The sequence below is a fragment of the Stegostoma tigrinum genome, chromosome 16 (assembly GCF_030684315.1).
Source record: "Stegostoma tigrinum isolate sSteTig4 chromosome 16, sSteTig4.hap1, whole genome shotgun sequence".
In the NCBI taxonomy this organism is placed as follows: Eukaryota; Metazoa; Chordata; class Chondrichthyes; order Orectolobiformes; family Stegostomatidae; genus Stegostoma; species Stegostoma tigrinum.
In genome coordinates this window covers 9,065,147-9,089,086 of record NC_081369.1, presented here as the reverse complement: position 1 = coordinate 9,089,086, position 23,940 = coordinate 9,065,147, and the positions used below count along the sequence as shown (strand labels likewise).

Here is a 23,940-nt window from a genome sequence, read left to right as displayed (position 1 = left end):
CTGTCCGAGCCCTGTTAAGCTGTCATCACTCCTGTTGATGCAGATCATGTCCATCCCAAAATTGATCCAAAACACTCAGAAATCTGATGCCCTCCCACCTACACCAGTTCACCAACCACATCTTTAATTGATCAATCCTGCTGGTCTTACTCCCAGTACCAATTTACAAGAATAGCATTAAAAAATCGTAGAATCCTTACAGTGCTGAAAGAGGCCACTTGACCCATTGAGTCAAACCAACTTTCTGAAGAGCATTTCACCCAGACCCCTACCCGATCCCCATGCTTCCCATGGCTAACCCATGTAGCCTATGTGTCCCTCGACTCTAGGAGCAATTTAGCATGGCCAATCCACCTAAACTGCACATGATTGTGGGAGGAAACCGGAGCACCCAGCAGAAACCCATGTAGACACAGGGTGAATGTGCACACTCCACACAGACAATTGTTCCTGGTGTTGTGAGGCAGTGGTGCTAACCGCTGAGCCACCATGCTACCCAAAGTAATCCTGAGATTATGCTTTTGAAGTTCTGCTTCTTACATTTCAGGCAATTGTCCTGTCTATGCTCTTGGTACAAGTGTGGACCACACCTCTCACTAATTCTCCCTTCCACAGAAAGATGGTCCTGCTGCTTCTCTGTGATATTCTTGACACAGCAGTAGAGAGGCAACTCCCAATCCTGCAGTTACTTTTAATGGCACAGAAATGCCCAAGTAATCCCTTGACTCAGGAATCCCCTGTCACTACAGTCCTTCCATTCTTCTTGACCACCCATCCAGTTGAGACATTTATGTGCACACTCCCAAGGAATCATCCCTCCCACCAGTTTTCAAAATGCAACAACTATTAGCAAGCTCAATAGACTCCAGGGAGTCCTGCCCTCCCCCCTGGTTGCACTTTCACAGAACAGAGGAAACTGAAGGCAAAAATCTATCCCGTTAAAAGGCAAGTTAAAAAAACTAGTCAGTGAGGACACACTAGGGTTGAAATAAGAGAAGAGTTGAAAGTAAAGTAAAAGGTATACATCGAGTACCTGGACAAAAACAGAGGAAAATGGAAAGGGAATATTAACAGGTTAGGAAAGAAAAACCATAACTAGCAAAGTAGAAGAGAAATTGCAAAATCAAATTATCATGGAATCGTAAATAGATTTTAAAAAATTACAAAACAAAAAATAGGGTAGGTTAGGATTCTAAGAAATACATATGAGAAACTCATAGGCAATGATAGCAGGAGAACTAAATAATTACTTTGCCTGGAGACTTAGCAGGGAAGTTACTTGGTCGACATAACTTTAGAAAAAGAGATCTTAGAGTATGAAGACACACAGATTGGAAGTGTAGACAGAAGTAATAAATTAATTAGAGAAGATAAAACCCCACAGTAGACAGACTGTCTCTAAGTATATTAGAGGAAATCAGGGAGGAGATGGCAGAAGCAGTAGAGTCATAGGATTTTGTAATGCAAAAAGAGGCCATTTGGTCCATCATGTCTGTACTGGCTCCTGACAGCGCCACTCAACTAGGCTTGTTCTCTAGCCCCATCTCCTCCGTAACCCTCTAAACTCATCACTTTCAAATATATATCCTCTTCTCTTGTAAAAACATAATACCTTTTGTTAAATAAAAGAATTAATTAGAAAAGGAAGAGTGTGTGAAGACTTGTGGATAGGAAATGTCATCTGTATGTGTATATATGTACATGCACATAAAACTAGATGTGCTCATGAGATCAGATAAAGAAAGATGGGAGGAACACTAGCCTAACCCATTGCGCTGAATGGCTGGTTCTGTCCTGCAACTAGATTGTAATCCCTAGATAGGGTTGCAATTTGAGGGTAAATTCATCACAAGTTAGTTAATTTGGCTACTTATTAAGAAATCTCACAATCAAGTACTGAAACAATGATTTGAAGTTTATTGCATGTAGTAACCAAAGTAAAACCCCTCAAGTAAGCCTCGCAACACAAATTGGCTATTACTCGATTTTAATGATGGAACTTGGCCAGGGATTTGACCAACAGTGTCTGTCTCTGGAAGTATGAACGGTTCAATCCTTGTACAATGTTGTTCTTTGAAGTTCTACTACTGATTTGTCCTGGTGTTGAATTCTTATGGAATGTTCTCTCTTTAGAGCTTGTGGTGTGACATTATTGATGATACAATAGATTCTTACATTCCCAATATCGACTATTCTTTCAGAGACCTCAAGTGTATCGATTGCCTTCGTATCAATAGTGGTTCTCCTATTCCTTGTTACATTCAGGGTTAGCTGTCTAAAACACAGCTTTGCCTGGGGTTAACATCTTAAATTGTTCTGCAGGGCAATCTTTGTCCTTTGCAATAATAGAGCACCAGGTTATCAAGCAGATATCAAAGCAGTTGTTATCTCCTTTTCTGTCAGGAAGCAGATTATTTGTTAATGTAGCTTCTTCCCAGGCATGGTTAATCCAAGAGATAGTAGGAACTGCAGATGCTGGAGAATCTGAGATAACAATGCGTAGAGCTGGATGAACACAGCAGGCCAAGCAGCATCTTAGAAGCAGGAAAGCTCACGTTTCGGGTCTAGACCCTTCTTCAGAAATCCCAAATATTGCTTTCAGTCTCTTTTGTAACAGCTTGTCTTTTTCTCTTACATCTTGAAAAACTGTTTATTGCTGACACAGTTATGCTGATTCTTTCACGAATGACAGCTTATCTTTGATTCATTCAATCAATGAAGTTATTAAAGTTGTGAAGTTTACAAACTGGTGGACGTTGCTACACTTTTTAGCTTTTGTATTACATCTTTTGCTGCTTTTATAATAGGAGCTTAACATAGATGTCCACACTCCCCAGTGTAAATTGGCCAATCTATCGGTAGTATCCGTTCTCACAGCTCTCTAAAACTGCTCTTGGAACCAAAATTAGACCTTCCAAAATGCATCACCACGCATTTGTTCGAATTAAATTCCATTTGCCATTTCTCCGCCCAAGTCTCCAGCCTATCTATATTCTTCTTTATCCTCTGGCAAATCCTCCTCAGTATCTGCATCACCCCCAATCTGTGTCATCTGCAAATTTACTAATCAGACTACCTGCATTCTCCTCCACATCATTTACATTACAAACAACAGGGGTCCTAACACTTATCCCTAGTCACATATCAGCAATCTGAAAAACACCCTTCCACTGCTACTCTCTGTCTTCTATGACCATGTCAGTTCTGTGTCCATTTTTTTAGCAGCTGATCATGGGGGATGTGACTTCAGCTTGTGTATTAGCCTGCCATAAGTCTACTGTCAAAGACTGTTATCCAATTTTCCACCTTTGCCTGCACTATGTCTGTATCCCCAGTGCCTTTAATATGTAGTTACAGTAGCTGAGTTAATAAAGGAACACTTGCAGATTTATGTGATAATGCAGTATTCACTGACTCTTCTACTTCAGATAAAACAATGTACTCAAATATCCTGAGGTGTAATTGCAACGTGCATACTCCTATCATCTGGACATATAATACTGTTCCCAAAGTGAACATATAATGTATTTTAAATTGTCTGTTCCTGCAGAGCAAACATTCTCAAATAGTGAGCTCATGCCGCATTCCTGAGACTTGAACAAAATCTAGGCTGGCATTTCTGGGCTGGACTGAGAGACAGCTGTATTGTCGAAGGTGACGTATTTTTAACAAATGGATTGATGTAAAAGGTCTCCCTCACCACATGAAGATGTGGACAGTTCTCCCCAGTGCCCTCGCTAGGATTTATCCCTCAAACAGCAATTTAAATGACGAGATGGCTCATTTATTTCATTATCATCTGTGACAGTTTGATATGTACAAATTCATTAAAGTGACTCACTACATTCTAGCACTCAGCAGCTATTTCATTGGATGTCCAACAAACACGATTAGCGGTGTATAAAGGTGTGTTCTTTCACATTTTTCAAAGGGACCAAGTCACTATTTTTTAGAGTTAGCAACTAGGCAAATACATTGTCCAGAGAACCTACTGCCATAACAAGCTGTCTGTAGGAGTGTCTGTCCACACCCAAAGTTTGAGTAAAGCCAGCTACAGATTGCAAAGCAAGTGGCTTAGGTTTATAATATTTCTGAAGAAGGGTCCCGACCCGAAATGTCAGCTTTTCTGCTCCTCTGATGCTGCCTGGCCTGCTGTGTTCCTCTAGCTGTACACTATTATCTTAGACTCCAGCATCGGCAGTTCTCACTGTCTCTGGCTTAACTTTATATTGGGCCTTTCAGTTATAGCCATTAAAATGGTAATTCCAGTTTCAGGATATGCTCCCACTTATCATGAACCCCTATTTGTCCTGGCAAAATGATGGGTACTGGCATAATTCTCTCTAGTTTATTTTGACAATTTGTTTAAGTGCCTGGTCTCTTTTTAAGTCTTTTAGTGCAGCAGCACGAGAGGCAACTTAAAGGGACTGCTCTGTTAATAGCCTGCATTGGGAACTTCAGGTAGATGTTCGTTTACACAATGAGACTTTACTGATGGGCTTTTTGCTCAAGCTGCTGCTGTTCATGTGGTGATAGTGCTTCCACAACAGGGAAAAGGAAAGAATTCCAGCCTCGACTCCTGGCCGCCTGGTTAACATTTGAGATACAGCCATCTAACCAAGGCTGGCAAGTTGTTAGCCAACACAGTGACTGAGAGGATCTAATTATACTGTAATAGCAGCACAGCATAGCCCACAAGAACTTGTGAAACTCAAAGCTCAAGCCCCATATCATAAGACATGAAGGGTCTAGGCCCGAAACATCAGCTTTTCTGCTCCTAAGATGCTGCTTGGCCTGCTGTGTTCATCCAGCTCCACACTGTGTTATCTCTCTCCACATGGAAGGGTTGTCCATGACCTGATTTATTGGGTTGATAATGAGAAGGGAATCCTTCACTACCTTCACACTATTCCTCAAAACAGAAGAAAGGTGTTTGAAAGTATACTGTCTTTTTAAAAACGTGCCTAACTGAATATGCGCAGAGGAGTTCTCTAACCTTATGCGCTCTGATGCTTAATGGTCTGTGCTCAGGAAAGGATTCAGTCCTGTGTCCCTGCCTCTGTGTATTTCAGACACAGTATAATATTGAACTGTTCTTCCATCACCTTTGCCTGTGTACCCACTTCTTTCAACAGGAGCCCACTCATTGTTCGGCAGACCTTTCCAACCCTCTGTAATCATTCCCTCTCCACCTGGACCCCTTCCCTGGGCCTTTTAGCTAGATCTCTTCATTGAGAATTCTCAATGTGATATCAGCTGTCTTTTCTTTTTGAGATAACACTCACAGACTTCCTCTTGTCTCCCCCTGCAGATCATGACCCCACCATTGAACATCAAGCTGTTGTTTCCAGAGCTGCCATGGACCTTATCTTCTTTGAAGGTCTTCCTTCCACAGCTTCCACCTCAGTCCCTCAACAACGCACAGCCCGCTTCTACCTCCCTCCCAAAATCCAAAAACAGGACTTCCCTGGTAGACCGTGGTTCTTATGGTTTCTGCTCCGTTTGAACTTATTTCTTCCTATCTTGACTTTCTTGTTCAATTTCTCCCTGGTTATGTTTGTGATCCTTCTCACGGTTTACATCTGTTCCACATATTCCCTTACTGGTCCCAGCCACTTTCCCTTCACCGTGGATGTGCATCCATCTGGATGGTCTGAAGGCTTTCTTCCCTCCTTGAGAGGAGGTCTGCAGTCTCCATCCACCATCCTCTTCAATATCTGAGCCTGTACTCACTTTGAACAGTTTCTCCTTCAACTCATCTCACTTTCTCCAAGACAAATGTGTAACTATGACTACGCATATGGATCGCGGTTGTGCCCGTCTCTTTGTGGGGTATCTGGCAAGTTCCTCTTTCCAAGCCCCACCTACAACTCTCTCTTCAGTACATAGATGCCATTATCTGTGCTGCTTCCTGCTGTTGTCTGAAAATTGAATAAATTGTTAGTTTTTCTTCAAATTTCCATCCTTCCCTCACCTTAACCTGGTCCATCTCTGATTCTTCCCATCCCTTCCTGACTTCTCTGTTTCCATTTCCGTGGATAGGCTGGCCAAAAATATGCATTTGAAACCCACCAATCCCCACAGTTGCCCTGACTGTATGTCCACACCCACTGCTTTCAACAGGAAATCCTATTTGTTCTCCCAGTTTCTCCATCTCTGCTGCATCTGTTCCAAAAGATGTTACTTCCAACGTGTGTACCTCCAGCATGTCCTCCTTTTAGTTCAACTGAAGACAAAGGGCTCCATGACTCCTGAGCCGTTTCTAACATTTGGGCCCTGACACCTTCCTAGAACAATGAGAGTTATCCAATTGTTCTCACTTTCTGCCCCACATTCTCCATTTTCCAAAGATCATTTTCCACCATTTTGACCAAATCCAACAGCTTGCAACCACCAAACACATCTTCCCTACCTCTTGCTTATCAGCATTTTGTGTGACCGCTCCCTCCACGACACCCTGGTCTACCTGGCTGTCACTCCTTAGTACTTTCTCAACCCCGTCCCCATCTCTATAGCGCCTTACCTTGCAATCAGAGATGGAGTTACACTTGCCTTCCACCTCTTCCGTCTTTACTGTTTGAGGCCCCAAACACATCATCTAAGTGAAACAGCATTTTATTTATACTTATTTGAATCTAATCTATTGCATTTGCTGCTCACACTGTGGTCTTCTTTACAGTCTGTGTGACTGTTTTGCCAAACACCTGCAACTCTGTCCCTAAGAATGACCCCAACTTTCCTGTTGATTGCCATTTCAATGCATCATGTTGATGTTGTGTAGTGACTTCTGTCACAGTCCTGCCTTGGTGTTTCAGTGAAGCCCAACATAAGCCACAGGAACATCCTCTTAATTTCTGTTTAGGCACTTTACAGCCTTCAAGGCTCAACAGTTTCCAACCCTGAATACTGTCCTCCGTTTAATTACATCTGCTCTTCCCCAGCACTTTGTTTGCACGGATTCTTAACAAAGCCAAACAATTTTGACTATTGACACCTTTCATTAACACCTAGTATGGATTGATATCACTCCTTTACTACTGTTAGCACTCCATTTTATCTTTTGCTCTGGCTGCCCTCACTGACTGTTTCAAACACTGCACTTCCCCTTTGCCAACAACATAAAACCCATCATTTAGCCTCTTTTGGTTCCGAAGAAGAGACATTGGACTCAAACCATTCAATTTGTTTCCCTCTCCCCAAGGTACTGAGTTTCTCCAGTACGTTGTTTTTATTTCAGACCTCCAGCATCCACAATATTTGCTTTAATGTTTTAATGTGGTGGGGAGTGTTTGGTGTATAAACAACAATTTTAAATGAAGTGGGGGGGGGGAAAAAATCAAGAGATAGACCTTCACCAAACTAAACATTTATTTAGAAATGGACTGAATCATCATTTGATTTGATCCAGTGTTTTTTGGCTCTTGAGATTGGTTGCCTGGATTTGGCTGATGTGGAAAGGTCAATTAATGCATGGGTTTATGAACAAATCACTTGTAACTGTTGCACCAAAATACTACTGTTAATGTGGGATGTCAACATACTACTTGGCTAGTTCTTTCTTTGGGTGTATATTTGAGCTCATCAAAGGAGTGGGAGGTGATTTGAATGAGTGTGGAGGGCTTCCAGTTCTTCTCTATAACAGGGCACCTAGATTATTAATCCAATTGTCAACATGAGAGTGCATCCAACAGAAGCAAAACCATGCCCCTGAGATCAACTACAGTCTTACTTTCACACCACCTATTATTAAGGGCTTGTCTCCTCCAGGTTTAACCTGCAAACTGTTCAACTGGGAGCGGTAGGGTAGGGGAGGTAACAGGAGAGCTCCAATTTCAGAGTTGATTTGTTAAGATTCCAGTCTCTAATTGTAGCAAAAGGCCTTTTCTACCATGTGCTTGATTTTTATTTGGTTTTAATTTGCTCCATGTTTAACTCTAATCTTTGTAGACCTCCATTTTTGGACATTCCACCCCTGCTCAATCCTTGTGCGTATTGATGTATCAAACGTGAAAAATCAATGCAAACCACAATTTCAAGTCATTCTAGTTTTCTATTCAAGTGGCATGTTGGGAATGAACACCAGAGGGTCAATGATGGAACAGTGTCAATGTTACTGTGCTAGCAATCCATAACCTGAATACTCCAAAGATATGAGTTCAGATCCCACTAATAACAAGGAAATTGAAATTTAAATTTAAATTTATTAATATGTCTGAAGTAAAACGCTCATATGCTTAATAAGCATGACACTAATTGACGATATAAACTCATCTGACTTATTGAGTTCATGGAGTCATAGATACGTACGGCATGAAAACAGACCCAACTCGTCCATGCTGACCATTCTAAATTAATCTAGTCCCCTTTGCTAGCATTTGGCCCATATGTCTCTAAACCCTTCCTATTATGTACTCATCCAGATGTCTTCTAAATGTTGTAATTGTACCTAGATCTGACATCACCTCCGGCAGCTCATTCCATACACACACCACCCTCTGTAAGAAAAAGTTGTCCTTCAGCTCCCTCTTAAATCTTTCCCTTTCATTTTAAGCCTATACCCTCTAGTTTTGAACTCACCTATCCTGGGGAAATCCCCTTAGCTATTCATCCTATCCATGCCCCTCTTGATTTTATAAACTTCTATAAAGTCACGCCCTCAGCCGCTGACGCTCCGGGGGAAAAGTCCCAGCCTGTTCAGTCTCTCCTTATGGCTCAAAAACCTCAAATCCCAGCAACATCCTTTGTAAATCTTTTCTGAACCCTTTTCAAGTTTCACAACATCTTTCCAATAGCAGGGAGATCAGAATTGAAAGCAGTATTCTAAAAGTGTTATATACAAACATAATATGACATCCCAACTCGTATACTCAATGCACTCATAACTGCCCTCTGGATAATAAATGCTGGTCTAGATGGTAATGCCCTCATCATATACATGAATAATTGAGAAACCAGGCACTCTAAAGCCTTTCTGGGCAGTTTAGATTCAACCACATTGCTGTGGGTCTTGAATCCCTTCTCGATGAGGCTAGGTAAAGATGGCAGAGATCATGGGAACTGCAGATGCTGGAGAATGCAAGATAACAAAGTGTGGAGCTGGATGAAAACAGCAGGCCAAGCAGCATCTCAGGAGCTCCTGAGATGCTGCTTGGCCTGCTGCGTCCATCCAGGTCCACACTTTGTTATCTAGGTAAAGATGGCAGTTTCCTTCCCTAAAGGAAGTTGGCGAACCAGGTGGGCTTTTCCAACAATCGGACATTGGTCCCCATTAGACCCGTAATTACAGATTTTTCTTACTTTGGATCAGTCACTTTCTGCCGCTTTAGAGAACCCGTGCCTGATATCTCTCTGTTTATAATGGGAAGGAGGACGTACATAATCTGCCCATTGATTAATGGCAGCTCTTCATTTCACCCCTGTCTGGTCCCAGGCCCAGCAGTGCATTTGAATATAACCAAAGCTGTTGTGGTGCTTTTGAAATGGTCTAATTTAATGAGCTCTTGTGCTTGCTGTTGGTGGATGTGAACAAATGACGGTGAATCTCTCCTCCAGGAAGACAAAAGTGAGATGGGCTACCACTTGAGCCGCCACCAGCCGCGGCGTGAGCCGAGACCCTCGCACCTGAAGCAGCACCGAGGGCCGTACCTCAGCGGGACGTGGAGCTTTGCGGACGCGGCCTGCTGTCGCGTCAACATTAACACGGCCACCGAGGAGGAGCTGATGACGCTGCAGGGCATCGGCAGGACTCTGGCGCACAACATCGTGGTTCACCGGCACAAGATCGGCGGCTTCCGCAAAGTCGAGGACGTGGCTTTAGCGCCGGGAGTAGGGGCTGCGAGGCTGCAACAGATCCGGCCCGAGATCTGTGTGAGCAGCCGGGGCTCCCCTCAGTCCGTGGGGAATTTGTCGAGTTTCGATCTGCTGTCCTCCACCCGGCTGAACGTCAATGTCGCCTCGGAGAAGCAGCTCGCGGCATCGCTGGGGATCGCGCCAGATCTCGCCCAGAGTCTTGTCCAACACCGCACCTTGCACGGACCTTTCCAACGTGTCGAGGATTTGCTTCAGGTGGACGGGGTTGATGTGCCTTTGCTGAGCGCGATCAGATCGAAACTCAGCGTCTCCCTTCCCAGACCGGTCTCCGCCTCCTCATGCACCCGGTTGGTGAACAGACCCGATCAAATGTCCTCTTACTACAGCTTGCAGGACCTCAACTTGAACCATGGTGTTTGTGGTCGCTTCACTTCAGCTGGGAGCCCAGCTGAGGCCTTCAGTGGGATTTTTGACAGGAGGAAGGTAATCCGTATCGGCACTTGGAACCTACAGAGCCTCACGTTGGACAAGGTCAACAATCCAGGAGTGAGGGAGGTCATCTGCTTGACTCTGCTTGAGAATGGGTTTGTCACAACTTCTGTCATTCATAGAATTACTTTAGTTCTGATTATTTGGTAGTACAGCATGGAAACGGGCCCTTCAGCCCAACTTGTCCATGCCAACCAGGTTTCCTAGACTGAACTAGTCTCCTGAGATGCTGCTTGGCCTGCTGTGTTATCCAGCCTCACATTTTATTATCTTGGAATCTCCAGCATCTGCAGTTCCCATTATCTCTGAACTAGTCCCATTTGCCTGTATTTGGCCCATATCCTTCTAAACCTTTCCCCTATCTGAGTACCCATCCAGATTTCTTTTTTAAGTGTTGTAATTGTGCCTGCCTGTACCACTTCCTCTGGCAGCTTGTTCTATCTATGCACCACCCTCTGTGCTAAAACGTTGCCCCTCTGGTCCCCTTTAAATCTTTTCCCTCTCACCGTAAACCTATGCCCTCTAGTTTTGGACTTCCCTACCCTGGGGAAATGATCTTGTTTATTTACCTTATTTATGTCCCTCATGATTTTTATAAACCTCTATATGGTCATCCATCAGCCTCCGACGCTGCAGGGAAAAATGTTCCAGCCTACCCAGCCTCTCCTTTATAACTCAAACCCTCTAGAGTTGATCCTCTTGGCCTCCGTCCCCATCCTTCATCTCAGCCAATCAGCCTAACCTTCTAAACAATTCTTTCCAACTAGGTGTGTGTTTGTATTCCCTTTAAATGCATCATTTTCTTCCAGAGACCTGGAATTTCCAGAAGGGTCACCTGAATTGTCTGAGCGTACCATAACATCGTTGCTTAACTCAGAGAGGCAGAATTGACAGTGTGGAATTTGAGCTCAGTTTGCGAGAGAATCTGGAAGAGTAACCCTAGCTCAGGAAATAGAGTTGTGTAGTTGTCAGGAGGTCATGAATACCCGAATTATTCACAAGAGTCCTTTAGCGAAAGAGAGCTGCTGGTCAAATCTGGTCCGGTTCCATCTCCACATTTAACATGGCTAACTCTGAGGTCACTCAGCAAGTTTTATGAGAAGAAATCGAGTAGGCTGGAACTATACTCATTGGAGTTTGGAAGACTGAGGAGGAGGAGAGGATCTTAAAGAAACATGCAAAATCATGAAGGGTATAGTTAAGATAGGAGCAGTGAGGTTGTTTCCATGGGCAGATGAAACTAGAACTAGGGGGACATGACCTCAGAATGAGGAGGAGCAGATTAGCACTGAGTTGAGGAAGAACTTATTCACCCGAAGGGTTGTGAATTTGTGGAATTCGCAGTGAGGCAGTTGAGGCTACATCGTTGAATGTTTTTAAGGAAAATACAGACAGATTGAGTGTAAATGAAAAGTTTGAATAAAAAGGCTTGTTTTCAGCAATACTCTTGTCCTGTATCATCAAATGACTACTTGATCAACCATTCTTTTTGTTTCTTCTCTCTTGTTTACTGACTTCTGTCGCGACATACTTTCCCAAATAAAATTTAGCTTTACTCTCCAGATTGTCCCTGGGTGTGGTTTTCTGGTAAACAACAATCAAACTAAAGTAAAAGGAGATGCATTTGGGGAAGTTGCATGAATAAATGAGAAGGAAAGGGACAGACGCAACATGATGCCCACGTTGATCCAGTCAAGACCTCTCTGGGTTCTTATGTTTCGACAAAGTCACCTCTTACTCCTGTGAACTCCTGCAGATGCCAGCCTGCCTCTGCAATGTTTGTCCATAAGAGAAGCTGCCCATTCCATGTTAATCTAGTAAACCTGCTCTGAACTGCTTCCAGTATGTTTGTATCATTCCCTAAATAATAAAATGAACAGTACTCCAGATATGGCCCTGTCGTTGCCCTGTATAATTGAAGCATTACTTCCCTCCTTGTGCATTGAATTTATTTCTCAATTAGCAATCAGTTGATATTAGCTGTCCTAATTATGTGTTGTACCAACGTACTAACCTTCGGCAAGTCATGTATAGGACACTCAGATCTTTCTCCATCTCAAACCTCTGTAATCTCTCACCATCTCATCATGTGTTTTTTCTCTGCTTGCTACAATGGTCACTTTCACATTTTCCTACAATCTGCTCTATTTGCCAGGTCTTTGTTCACGTACTGACCTTAACCTCATCCATATTCCTTCATGGATGCCTAAGGTCCTCTTTCCTACATATTTTTGTCTCAATTTCAGCAACAATACATTCAAGCCCATTGTCCAAGTAATTCATATTAAATGAAACTTGAATGCTAGGAGATTTGTGTATAGTATGACTGCTGGCATTCACCAGGTGAGTCAATTTGCCTGTTCTATGTGTAATCTCACTGATGCTTCCTTGCCAAGAGATTTAGTTGGGGCTGGGTTTTCCAAATTAGGTCCAGAATCATGACAATGACTTCAATCCCCAGTTTGGGAACCCCAGAAATTGGCCAAATGGGGTGTCAATCGCGGTCATCCAGGAGGCCACCAGGCACAAAGCTGCCTCCAGGAGCCATGCCTGATTAAGTATGGCAGCGGAATTGGGAGACCAGGTCAGAGGGTCAGTCATGACGACTGGCTGGTGAGGTGGGCACTTGCAAAAATGCCCTTTGACAACACTGTCAAATAAAATGATTTATGGGCAGAGGTGGTCACAGTGTGGAGGACCCTTTAATGGGCCCAGTGATACACCTCTGTGAGGTGATTGGGGGCGTTGCGGTGGTGTGGGCTCATGTTGGAATTAAGTGATGTTGTAGGGAAAGCTAGTTCTGAGCTTCAGCTTCAGTGGTTTGTGGGTTCGGATGTGGTCGGGGCCAATCATTTGCAGTTGTGAGGATTCTGGTGGCGCCACCAATTTGACTCTATCTGAGAGCATAATGAAGCCTAATTAGCTAAGCACCACTGGATGGATTATGGTGCCAGTCAGAATCTGCCTTGGCCAAAGTTGTAAACAGGCAGATTGCAGAGTTCAGGTTCTCTCTCCCACCACGCCCGTCCTCCAACAATGTAAGATTCTGTAGTTCTGCTCCTCATCTTACCTCCATGGAAATGGGAAATCTTCACTTAGCCATGAGGTAAAGTGACTGATATCAGATTGTGTCTTTTGTAGGATTAAGTTATTGGCGGTACAGGAGATACTGCATGAAGATGCTTTGGAAAAGGTAACTCGCGGCTTGTTTTTCTATTGAATGTTATATGAAATACATAAATATATAATATACACTATGGAAACTGCGAGAGACCATTCAGCCATTCGTTTAAGATGATAATTCAATTCCTTCACGAAAGCCCTGATAGGATCTATATCTGGAAAATGCTGGAAATATTTAGTAGTCTCAGTCAGTGCATTCTGAAACGTAACCACTTGCTTTCAGAAAAAGCTTTTCGTCAAGTGTCCATTTCTGCTTTTGCCAGTTACCTTGAAACAAGTGTTTCTGCAGTGGCAGAACCACCAATGGGAACAGTTTTTTCCCTGTCTAGACTCTTCAGTGCTGTCATGCTATCACATCTCCCATTAGCCTTCTCTTCCTCAGGAAAAGCTGCCCTAGCCTCTCCAATCTATCTAAATGATTGAAGTTCCTCTCTCCTGGAATCTCATGTATGGAAATACTCCCAACGTGTTATTCAGTCTAAAGGGGAATTTTCCACAGAGCAATTTCTTCATTGACATTTTACATTGGCCTCTATGGTTTCTGCTGCATTACACAAGATAACAGGAACACTGTGGGACATTCTCCATTTAAGGCATTTCTGTATCAGTGGTAGTCTCCAAGACATGACATTCCAGTCAAGTGTTCCTGTTATTTTGGGGTTAGCAAGTCATAGTTATGAGCCAGCACTACGAAATTTGACCTACTGAATATTTCCAGCATTTTCCATTTGAAGCCGACAATAACCACCTTTTCCTCTGGAAAAACTGTGACAGAGATAACGTGTGACATCTCCGGGTTGGAACTCAGGAAACAGGCAGTTTGCTCACCCCTCGCACGTTGAGAGTTTTATTCATAAAGTGCATTTAGTCTAGTTTCAGAACTGTCAAAATTATTATTCCTATAAATCAAACCAAAAAAAGGGAATTCGGGAGATCCAAGATGTTGGTTGATATCAGCTCAGGAGGCCCAAACCATAGGGTTAAGTTTCGTTTGAATTGGAGGCCTCAGTGCAATATGCCTGTTGTGGGAGGCTGACAAATGGACCTAATGACTCTAAAGTAGTCAGCAAGCTTGGGCTGAGAGAGAAGGGAGGGAATCTGGAAGTGGGGAAGGAAGACAATCTGTTGGGGGTGAGGGTGTTCATTTCTGGAGAGAGGGGGAGAATGCTGGGGTTGGAGAGATGAGAATGGAAGATAGTGAGGTAACTCAGCTTGGCACAGTGTAGAGGAATGATTGCATCTTGTGCTGGTGGACAGGTAACCCCCATGTGGGATCGGGGCGATCAGGCAGGAATGAGTGAAGGAGAAGCAATTCAGAGGCAGAAGTATTTGGGGAGAGAGCTCAAAAGCATTCTTCTTTGGATGGGACCTTTAGTTGCTCCTACTTCACCTTGGGATCACAAAATGAAAAACAGATTTTTAGAACTTTTTGTTCATCAGCCTTTTCACGTCAGAAACTTGAGATTTCTACCAGCTTGTGGGACAGACTGAGAATTTATAAATCTGGGAATCCAGAAGGTATGCATTAAGTGGACCCAAAACCAAGAAAATTGGACATTAGTGAGCATTTCTAACGGAATGTTCTCTCAAAAAGATGAAATAGTTGTGTGAGTAACAAAGTAGGAATAGTGACATTGATGGATTGAATGAGTTTTTCCAGTTTAACAGGTTCTCCTGCTGTGATTAACACACACTCTCTGTAACGACCACATTAGTTGCACATTCCTTTCATTTTAAATTTTAGTTAGAATACATTTTGGTTCTTTTGACCTTTTGCACCAGGGGCCTAAGGGCTGCAACAGTTTAGTTAACCCCACGTTGATCCCTTGTCACAGTATATGATAGGTATGCAGTTTTTTCAACCTGGTCCCTGAAAGTGGACTCGTTCCTTTATGATTAATTGGATTCCAAGCATGTATTGTTTTTCAAGCATATGTCTGCAACGCAGGCCCATTGCTAAATATAGATGTGAATATTTATCATGCCTTGGAATATTTGTGAACTGGATTGTTGTCTGTCACAGGAGCATGTTGCTGCTTTTATGGTCTCCTACAGTAAATCCTGGCTGCAGCCTCTCCTGTAAATATTTCAATCTGGTTCAGAAAGGGAGAGGATCAAGCATGAATCATTGGTTTTAGAATTCCCTATGCCTGAGAGTGAAGATAGGGAACCTTCCACTTACTACCTTCCCTGGTGGTCTAGGGGGTAGCATTTAGTGTTTCCACCATCGCAGTCTGGGTTTGGGTCCCAGTCAGTGAATAAGATTTTACGTATTTTTCCAATTTATTGAGTGGCTCAGTGGTTAGCACTGCTGTTTCACAGTAGCAGGGTCCCAGGTTTGATTACAGCCTTGGGAGACTGTGTGGAGTTTGTATGCTCTCCCCATGCGTATCCTCCCAGAGTCCAAAGATGTGCAGGTTGGGTGAATTGGCCATGTTAGATTCCCTATGATGTCCAGGAATGCGCAGGCCAGGTAGGTTAGCCATGGCAAATGTGAAGTTAGAGGATTGGGGGGATGCTCATTAGAGGGTCGGTGTGGACTCCATGGCCTGCTTCCACACTGTAGGGATTCTAAGAGGAAATTCTGTAAGCCTGGTCTGTAATTTTTTAGCCTGCAACCAGAATGCAAAGCCGTCCTGCTCTGTGCTCCCAATATGGCCCTAAAGCAATAAAGTAACTTCCATTATGTAACTCCATTGATACCACTTCGAACTGCTCGAAGGGAGATACCAATGCCCAAGAAAACTGAGCCCAAATGGACTGTTTGTTGTGAGGCAGACCATCTGTTGCCATGAGGGGAAGTTGCGTCCGTGTCTGGAACGGTGGTCAATGCCTACATATCCTCAGCAGGATTTTGGCAACTGACCAGGAGCTCTCCCTAGATCAGATCCTGTACAGTCATCAGGAGCCGTTGCTCTCAAGTACCTCCCTGGTCGGACATCAAATTTTCCAGCACTTCCTGTTTCAGCATTCTCCTAATTAATGAGGTATTGTCCACAACCCCAGCCCAGCAAGCTGCTTGGGAGTGAGTGGTGTATTGAGGGAGGTCGATGCAGGAATTCTTTCTGTCAGTCTGTTCCACAGACAGCCACCAGTTCACTGGACACCTTGAGGGCCTACTCAGGCTGTGTTCATAGTTTCCTTGGTGGTTCTTTGTTTCCAAACTGCTTTGGCCCATTCCAAAGATTTACAACAACTGTACACAGAGGATGCCGACCGATGTGTCTGTTGTGTACAATTGATGTTTCAGCTGAGGCTCGCTCTGTTCATGAAGTTTATGAATGCACTCAAAAGTCAAACAAGGTAAAACAGAAAAAACAAGTTAAAGGGCACAATTTTAAACTGAGTGTAGGAGAGGAGAGACCTGAGTACACCAAATCACGGAATTAACTATCCCTTAAAAGGGCACCATGGCAAGAATTATTTGAACAAATGCAGAGAAACGGTTCTCATTGATGAGAGGATTGAAAACTAGTGGGCTCTGACTTAAGGTTGTTGGTAACAAGAGGAAAAATATTCTTGTGCAGCGAATGGCTAGTATCTGGAAAGCAGTACCTGACAATGCGCTGGAGGCAGTCATCTGTTTGCCTTTGATAGAAATTAGTTAATTATCTGAAGAGCAGGACTGCAGGGAACAGGTGGTACTGAGACCAGCTTGATAGCTTACAGGGAGCTAAGACCAACATGACGGGATGAATGGCCTGCTCGAATACTAGTTTCATTCTGTGATTTTCTCACATGATGCTGCAATGTAGTGGTGCGTGAAGCCAACAAACCTCAGAGTGACATTTTTGATTTACTGTACAGTGGGCAGAAGCCTGGTTACCACTCAATGGAGCCTAAGTACATCCACTATGAAACAGCAGGAATGATCAGGCTTTGACCATTTGTTGGGTATTTCCACCGACTTGACCTTTAGCCATTGTGACTGGTTACAAAGCATGAATGGTGAAAGCCTTAGACAAATTTATGACCAACCTCCTTGCTGTGAGCTGCAAGAGTGGAACAAAGAAAGCAGAGAAAATAATCTTGCCCTGACCTACAGGAAATATCTGGATCTGTTGGCATTTTAGATGGGGGGCGCATTTTGGTGTGTTAGCACCTGCTGGTGTTTAGACAGGAGGAATTTAGTGGGTTGTCATTTGTCAGTTTCTCTGAGTTAATTGACAGTCCTGAGTATATAACCTGAGCTGACACCTTGTAGCATTAATGTTAAGCTCTGTGTGGCACTGGAGATCCCGCTCCTGGATGAAAAGTCAAACCAAGAACTCACGTGGCCTTTAGGGTGAATGTTAGATCACAACCTGATTTGAGCCCTGTGTTCTCCAGTGAACCAGTGAACATTCCTCCCTTGAATCAGAAAATTCAGAGTTGTTCATTTCACTGCTCTGGCAACTTGCAGCGTGGAAAATGATAGTTATGTTTGCGTACTAAGACAGAGATGCAACTTGAAATGAATCTGAAATAATTCCACCGAGGCTGGTATCTCGTCAACAAATCACCTTTTATTTACACATGCATAGTACTTGACACTGATCCGGCTTTCTCAGAGCGAACAGACCCCCTGACACTTCTGTTTATATCTGGCAGCCAGGGCTCTCTGATTGGACCAGCTTAACAGTCCCAATCAGGGAACCCATTCTGAGGTCCCCTGGCTGATCTCATTACAGTCACTATAGAATCTGTGTGAACTGTGTTTTGACATGTTTGTCATAGGAGCCCCACAAATATAACTGTCTTCTTCACCAATCGGGTTGCTGTGCCCTTCAACTGTTTCACTGATGGAGGACACCAGCTCAGCACATTCACATCATTGTTACCTTCTCCAATGCTTCATTTCCCCAGATATGCCTGGAGCTTGAGAAACCGACTATTGCTACAGTGCAAGAATGGAAAGGAGACCGTGGCAAGTGGAAATATGTTGCATTAAATACCTCACTAGGACAGGAAAAACGGGTATGTTCGCAAGCAAACATATTTAATAAATTAAAAGATCTGCCTGAAACAAATTTGAAATTATGTCTGTAATAGCATAAAACAATGCATGGTGCCTGACAGGAGTGCTAGTCCACAAAACTTCACACCAGTCCACTCAAACATATAGATGACCAAATGTTTAGTTAAGAAGGTTGTGAGGGGAACCTTAATAAGGAAACGTTTACAGGGGAATTTCAGAGCCTAAGGCTTTGAGGATTGAAGGCATTTCACAGCACCTAGATTCAGGAATGCATGACAGGTGGAATTGATCTTTTAGAGGATTGTGGACCAGAGGAGATTACAGAAGCAAGATGGCAAAATGTTTGATTCAACAACAATTGGTACACTGAGATAGAAATTTAAGGCTTAGTATAAAACACAAACACAGAAGAGATGTCGAAGCAGGTGTAAACCTTTTAGTTCCACTGGACTTAGTATAATAGGAGAAAAAGTTCTGTGATCTCTTGAACTCCTGCTATATCTTCAGTGGCAGATCAGCAGAAATCCTGAAGATCGAGTGGAACAATTGCTCCCCAAGGATCTAGTAATTTTCAACCAAAGCTGGGAGAACCTGTCTGTGAAATACCCTGTAATGCGAGAGGTGGAAAATCTTAGAGTAGGAATGGAAACAAAACTGCAGTAGTTAATTTTGGAAATGGAAGTGGATTCATTGTTTGGAAAAATGAGAATTTAAAAGTGTATGAGGAAATGGCAGGACAGTGGACCTAAAGAGATTTTGCTTTGAGAGGTGGCCTGGGAAAGAGCCCCTTTCTGTCCAGTGAAATTCCATGCGTGTGTTAATCCAATACTTTTATGGACTTTATAGAAGTATCTCACTCGATAGATGTTTACTCAAGAAGTACAAATCAGGGATAAAGTTCCAAACACACAGGATACACTGTATCTTATCCTCTGACGAAGGAGGCTGTGACAATGAGTCATCGTTCTAAAACTGTGCGAGAGTATGTGAGTGGAGGTGCAGAGAAACTTGTACAAGCCATGTTGTGCATTACCTTCCTTATGCTGTCTTCACAACAGCTTAGTTCCATTGGTTTGACAGTTGATGTAGCCTAGAAATGCTTGGAGCAAGCAGAAAAAGATAGATTTCTGCTGAGGGAGAAGGGAGAAATGAGAACAGTTTTTGACTACCCTACAAATAATCGGTGCAGTGTGAATGACTGAATAAAAGGAAGAACATTTTATTTAGCCTCCTTCTGAGCTGATAAGATCCATGGCTCTAATACTATATTGCTTGAATTAGGATTATTGTCGTGTTTTCACAAGTGCAGTGTAAAGTTCACTCACCACCATCTTGGATACAAAAGTGTCTAGATATGGAATGTTAGTTACAAAGCAGAAAATAAGGAAAACAATGTTTAAAAAATTAAACATTACTTTCTTACTAAATGTTTTTAAAAAAAAAAGAAATTCAGTTAACAGTTCAACGTCATAGCCCATAAATGCCTAGCCATGTGCGACTCGCACTCCTCACAAGAGCTCGATCTCCCTGACTCCAGGTTTGACCTCATCCCCATTAACGCTGTAGGCCGCCTGCTCCTGCTCTCGCTGCTGGCCACACAGGACCGCCAGCTTGCAAGGTCTGACCTTACTGTGTTGTATCAATTTGAAGCAACAGATTTTGTTACTTGTACACAGGCAGTAGGTATTCCTTGAAGCTTCAGTTATAGCCCTATAACTAGGACCAGCCTGAAAATGTAGTTGTCAGGCAAGGAGATGCATGTTTGTCGTTTGCAAGAATTAATTTGAAGAGAATCAAAGATTGTATCCAGGCCTATCCTGCATTGCCTGACCTTCCAGATTGTAAACTGATTGAATTCCAGACACGGTAACAAAGAAGTTAGCGCTGACACTTTAGTGTATAACCGAGGGCGTGTGCTCCATCAGAGCTGGCATCTTTCAGATGAAGTCTCCAGTCAGTGCCCTCTCATTTGGTCATGAAAGTCTCACAGCACTAAATGGAAGAAGAACAGGGGTTATCCCCAGGATCTGGTCAATATTTATCCCTCAAACAATATCACAAAAACAGTATATCTGATTATCAGATTGTTGTTTATGAGAGCTTGCTGTGGGTAGTTTGACTGTTACATTTCCTCCATTACAGTAACACCTGAACTTAGGGAGTGTTCCATTGGCTGAAAAATACTTTGGGATGTTCTATGGTTGTTTAAGGTACTATACAAACGTAAATATTTTTTATTTTTTTATTAATATTTTTGGATGAGGCCTTTCGGTAATGACCTCTTCCTTTGCTGCCGATGTGGCTTCATCTTTTAGCTTCATATGAAGGAAGCATGGATTTTATTCTGGGAAAAGCTCCATGTAGATTGCATATAAAAGCAAGTCCTCTCGTCCGTAAAATAATACAGAGGTAGTGTGCACTTCAGTAAGTGAATGGGGATTAGTATTCACACCACTTCTCACTTTGTGCGGTGTTGCCCGAATATGATTCGTTTAGATATTTGTCTTCTTTAAGTGAAAACTCACAGGTTTCAACTTTTGCTCCTACCCCTACCACAGAATGTTGAACAGGTGGCCTTCCTTTGGGACACTACCTCAGGCCTTGAGCTGGACCGGGCCATCAGCCTAGAGAAGCTGCTGGAACAGTATAACAGACATCAGCCATACAGCCAACCTTTGCTAGGCTTCTTTAAGGTAAAAATTTAGTCGAAAAGTCTTTGTTGTGACTTGACACTATCTGTATTAAATCTGTGCATCAAGGAATGGGAAAGGGAAAGATCCAACATTCCACACCTACGGTGTGGAAGCAAGCCATTCAGCCCATCAAGTCCACGCCACCCCTCTAAAGAGCAACCCACATAGACTCACCCCACCTACTGTATCCTCATAACCCTGCATTCCCATGGCTACTTCACCTACATGTCCCTGAAAACTTAGCATGCCAATCCACCTAACCCTGCACGTCTTTGGATTAGATTAGACTCCCTACAGTGTGGAAACAGGCCCTTCGGCCCAGCAAGTCCACACTGCCCCTTGAAGCATCCTACCCAGACCCATCCCTCTATAACCCACACACCCCTGATCACTACGGGCAATTTAGCATGGCCGATCCACCTAACCTGCACATCTTTGGACTGTGGGAGGAAACTGGAGCAACCGGAAGAAACCCACGCAGACACGGGGAGAATGTGCAAACTCCACACAGTCGCCCAGGGCTAGAATCGAACCCGGGCCCCTGGTGCTGTGAGGCTGCGGTGCTAACCACTGAGCCACTGTGCCACCTTTTTTTTTGGAAAGGAAATTTCACTGTTAGAACTTTATTTTAGCAGCACAGACATAATTGAGACTGCACACCATTTGCACAAAATATTATGGCAATGGTGAATAAGAGAATTCCTTATTAGTAAGATTGACATGGGTCCTGATGGTCTTCGTGGTAAGTGAAAGAACTTCCAGGTTCCACCACCTGTGCATTATGTTCTATATAATGAATTTTTTCTTGATATTTTAGCTCCTATTCCCAGCAGAATCCTGGGCTCTGGAATTCTCACCAAATCACAGATTAAAACCGATTGGTCAATTTCATGTCCAAACTTTAGATAAATTTCTGGGAATAAACTTAGAAAGCAGTAAACAGGTTACAACAGTACAAAGGGCTGTTTGCTGGTCCTGGAGTTGAGCATTTTAGAATCACGTTAATAGGTTTTTTTTTCAGTTGTGTTTTTTTTGGCTGGGCTGCCAGAAAGAGTGCTACCAAGCAGTAAATGGTCCCGCCAATTGTCAATGCCATTGTAGCCCTGTGTAGTAGTCGATCAGGGACACCTTGCTTCAAATGTACAGGCAGACTATCTGACTGTGGGAGAAAACTGGAGCACGCACACATGGAGAGAATGTTCAACTCCTCAGAGAAAGTCGCCCGAGGCCGGAATCAAACTTGTGTCCCTGGTTCTGTGAGGCAACAGTGCTAACCACTGAGCCACTGTGCCACCCCATAGAGTGTCACTGAATAGCAATACTGCCTCTTTCACCCTGCCATATCAGAACGTCAGAGGATACCGGGTGGTGCAAGAAACCTAGTTGAAAAGTTATGCAGTTCTGTTTGTCTCATTCTTTACAACTTTCCCCTTCTATCAGGCTCAATATAACTCAGCTAATTTTGCCCCTGTCCAGAGTGTAGACTCGAGGCTGATACAAATTGCACCTCTGAGTGCAGCATGGTCAAAGGTTGCCTCCTTTATTTGCACCGTGAAACTAGGCCCCTGCACTTTCTGCAGTGCATCTTGTAGACAGTACACATTGCTGCTATTGAGGGTTGGTGGTGGCGGAAATGGATGCTTGTTGATCTGTTGCTGATCAAGTGGGCCACTTTGTCCTGGATGGTGTCAAGTTTCTCAAGTGTTGCTAGAGCTCTTCTAGTCAGGGCAAATGGGGAGCATTCCATCACATTCGTGCCTTGTAGATGGTGGACAGACTTTGGAGAGTCAGCAGGTGAGTTACTCACCACAGTGTCCATAGCCTCCTCTTCATTATCTTGGCGATGATAATGCTTTGTCTTTTAAGATATAGTATCGTATAGTGATTTAAACCTGGTTGAAATTTAGTTGCCTTGTCTACAGAGTTCGAGATGAAAAGTTTTCTTATCCCGTACCTTCAAGTCCATTGCTACAATTTCACTAAAGTCTCTTACCTAGATTCCCTAGATATGTGATAGTATCCTCCCCTATGTTTTACATATTACTAACCCCTTCTATAAATTTACTGAATTCGTTTTCCTTTACTCCTGTATCCTCCAGTTGAGGTTTGAACCTGTTATAAGGCACATGGACAAGCTGCTGATGTTATTTTGAAATAGTTAGCTCTTTTTCTTAATATTTTAGCTCCTATTCCCTGATACCATTAACACTGCTTTCATATTTTGACTAGAGAGATGTGGTCTGATGAAAAGGATACAGTAATGTCTATGATCGGGTAAACTGTAAAACCTAATGACTTGCCAAAAACAGTTGCCTGTATTTCATTTGAGCCTTTTGTATAGACAACTCATTCAAAATCAACCTCATACACAATTGTATGAATTATGTGCTTTATCCCACTTATTTTACATGGAATGACTGCTCTTTTCATTCTTACATTCACCAATTCTTGTTGTCTATCAACTGCTGAAGGTACCTCTGTTATCACTGTCTGTATGATTATCTTTCAAATTGACACTTGCATCCCCTTTTTAGGACAGTCTCAAAATGCCAGTGCTACTGAACCCTCCATTCCTCGTGTTACTGTTGAATGTTATGAAAGCTACTGGAAACTAGTACTTATCCTCAGGGATAATGGGAACTGCAGATGCGGGAGAATTCCAAGATAATAAAATGTGAGGCTGGATGAACACAGCAGGCCAAGCAGCATCTCAGGAGCACAAAAGCTTCCAAGATAATAAAATGTGATAAAATTGTGCTCCTGAGATGCTGCTTGGCCTGCTGTGTTCATCCAGCCTCACACTTATCC

At 43.1% G+C, this 23,940-nt stretch overlaps 1 protein-coding gene across 3 annotated transcripts in view; it reads left to right on the top strand.

The window, feature by feature from the left end:
- LOC125459847 (endonuclease/exonuclease/phosphatase family domain-containing protein 1-like) overlaps positions 1–23,940 on the top strand; it is a 37,859-nt gene that overhangs the window by 4,462 nt on the left and 9,457 nt on the right. For 2 of the 3 annotated variants that reach the window (XR_007249126.2, XM_048546782.2), the window contains exons 2-5: positions 9,553–10,394; positions 13,441–13,492; positions 18,328–18,438; positions 20,998–21,132. Coding sequence is in view for 2 of the 3 variants with exons in the window: in XM_048546782.2 (XP_048402739.1) it covers positions 9,568–10,394; positions 13,441–13,492; positions 18,328–18,438; positions 20,998–21,132 (1,125 nt within the window). In the remaining variant the exon portion in view is untranslated. Of the gene's footprint in view, positions 1–3,635; positions 3,655–9,552; positions 10,395–13,440; positions 13,493–18,327; positions 18,439–20,997; positions 21,133–23,940 lie in introns of those variants that run through there. The other variant, XM_048546784.2, reaches the window with a different exon arrangement.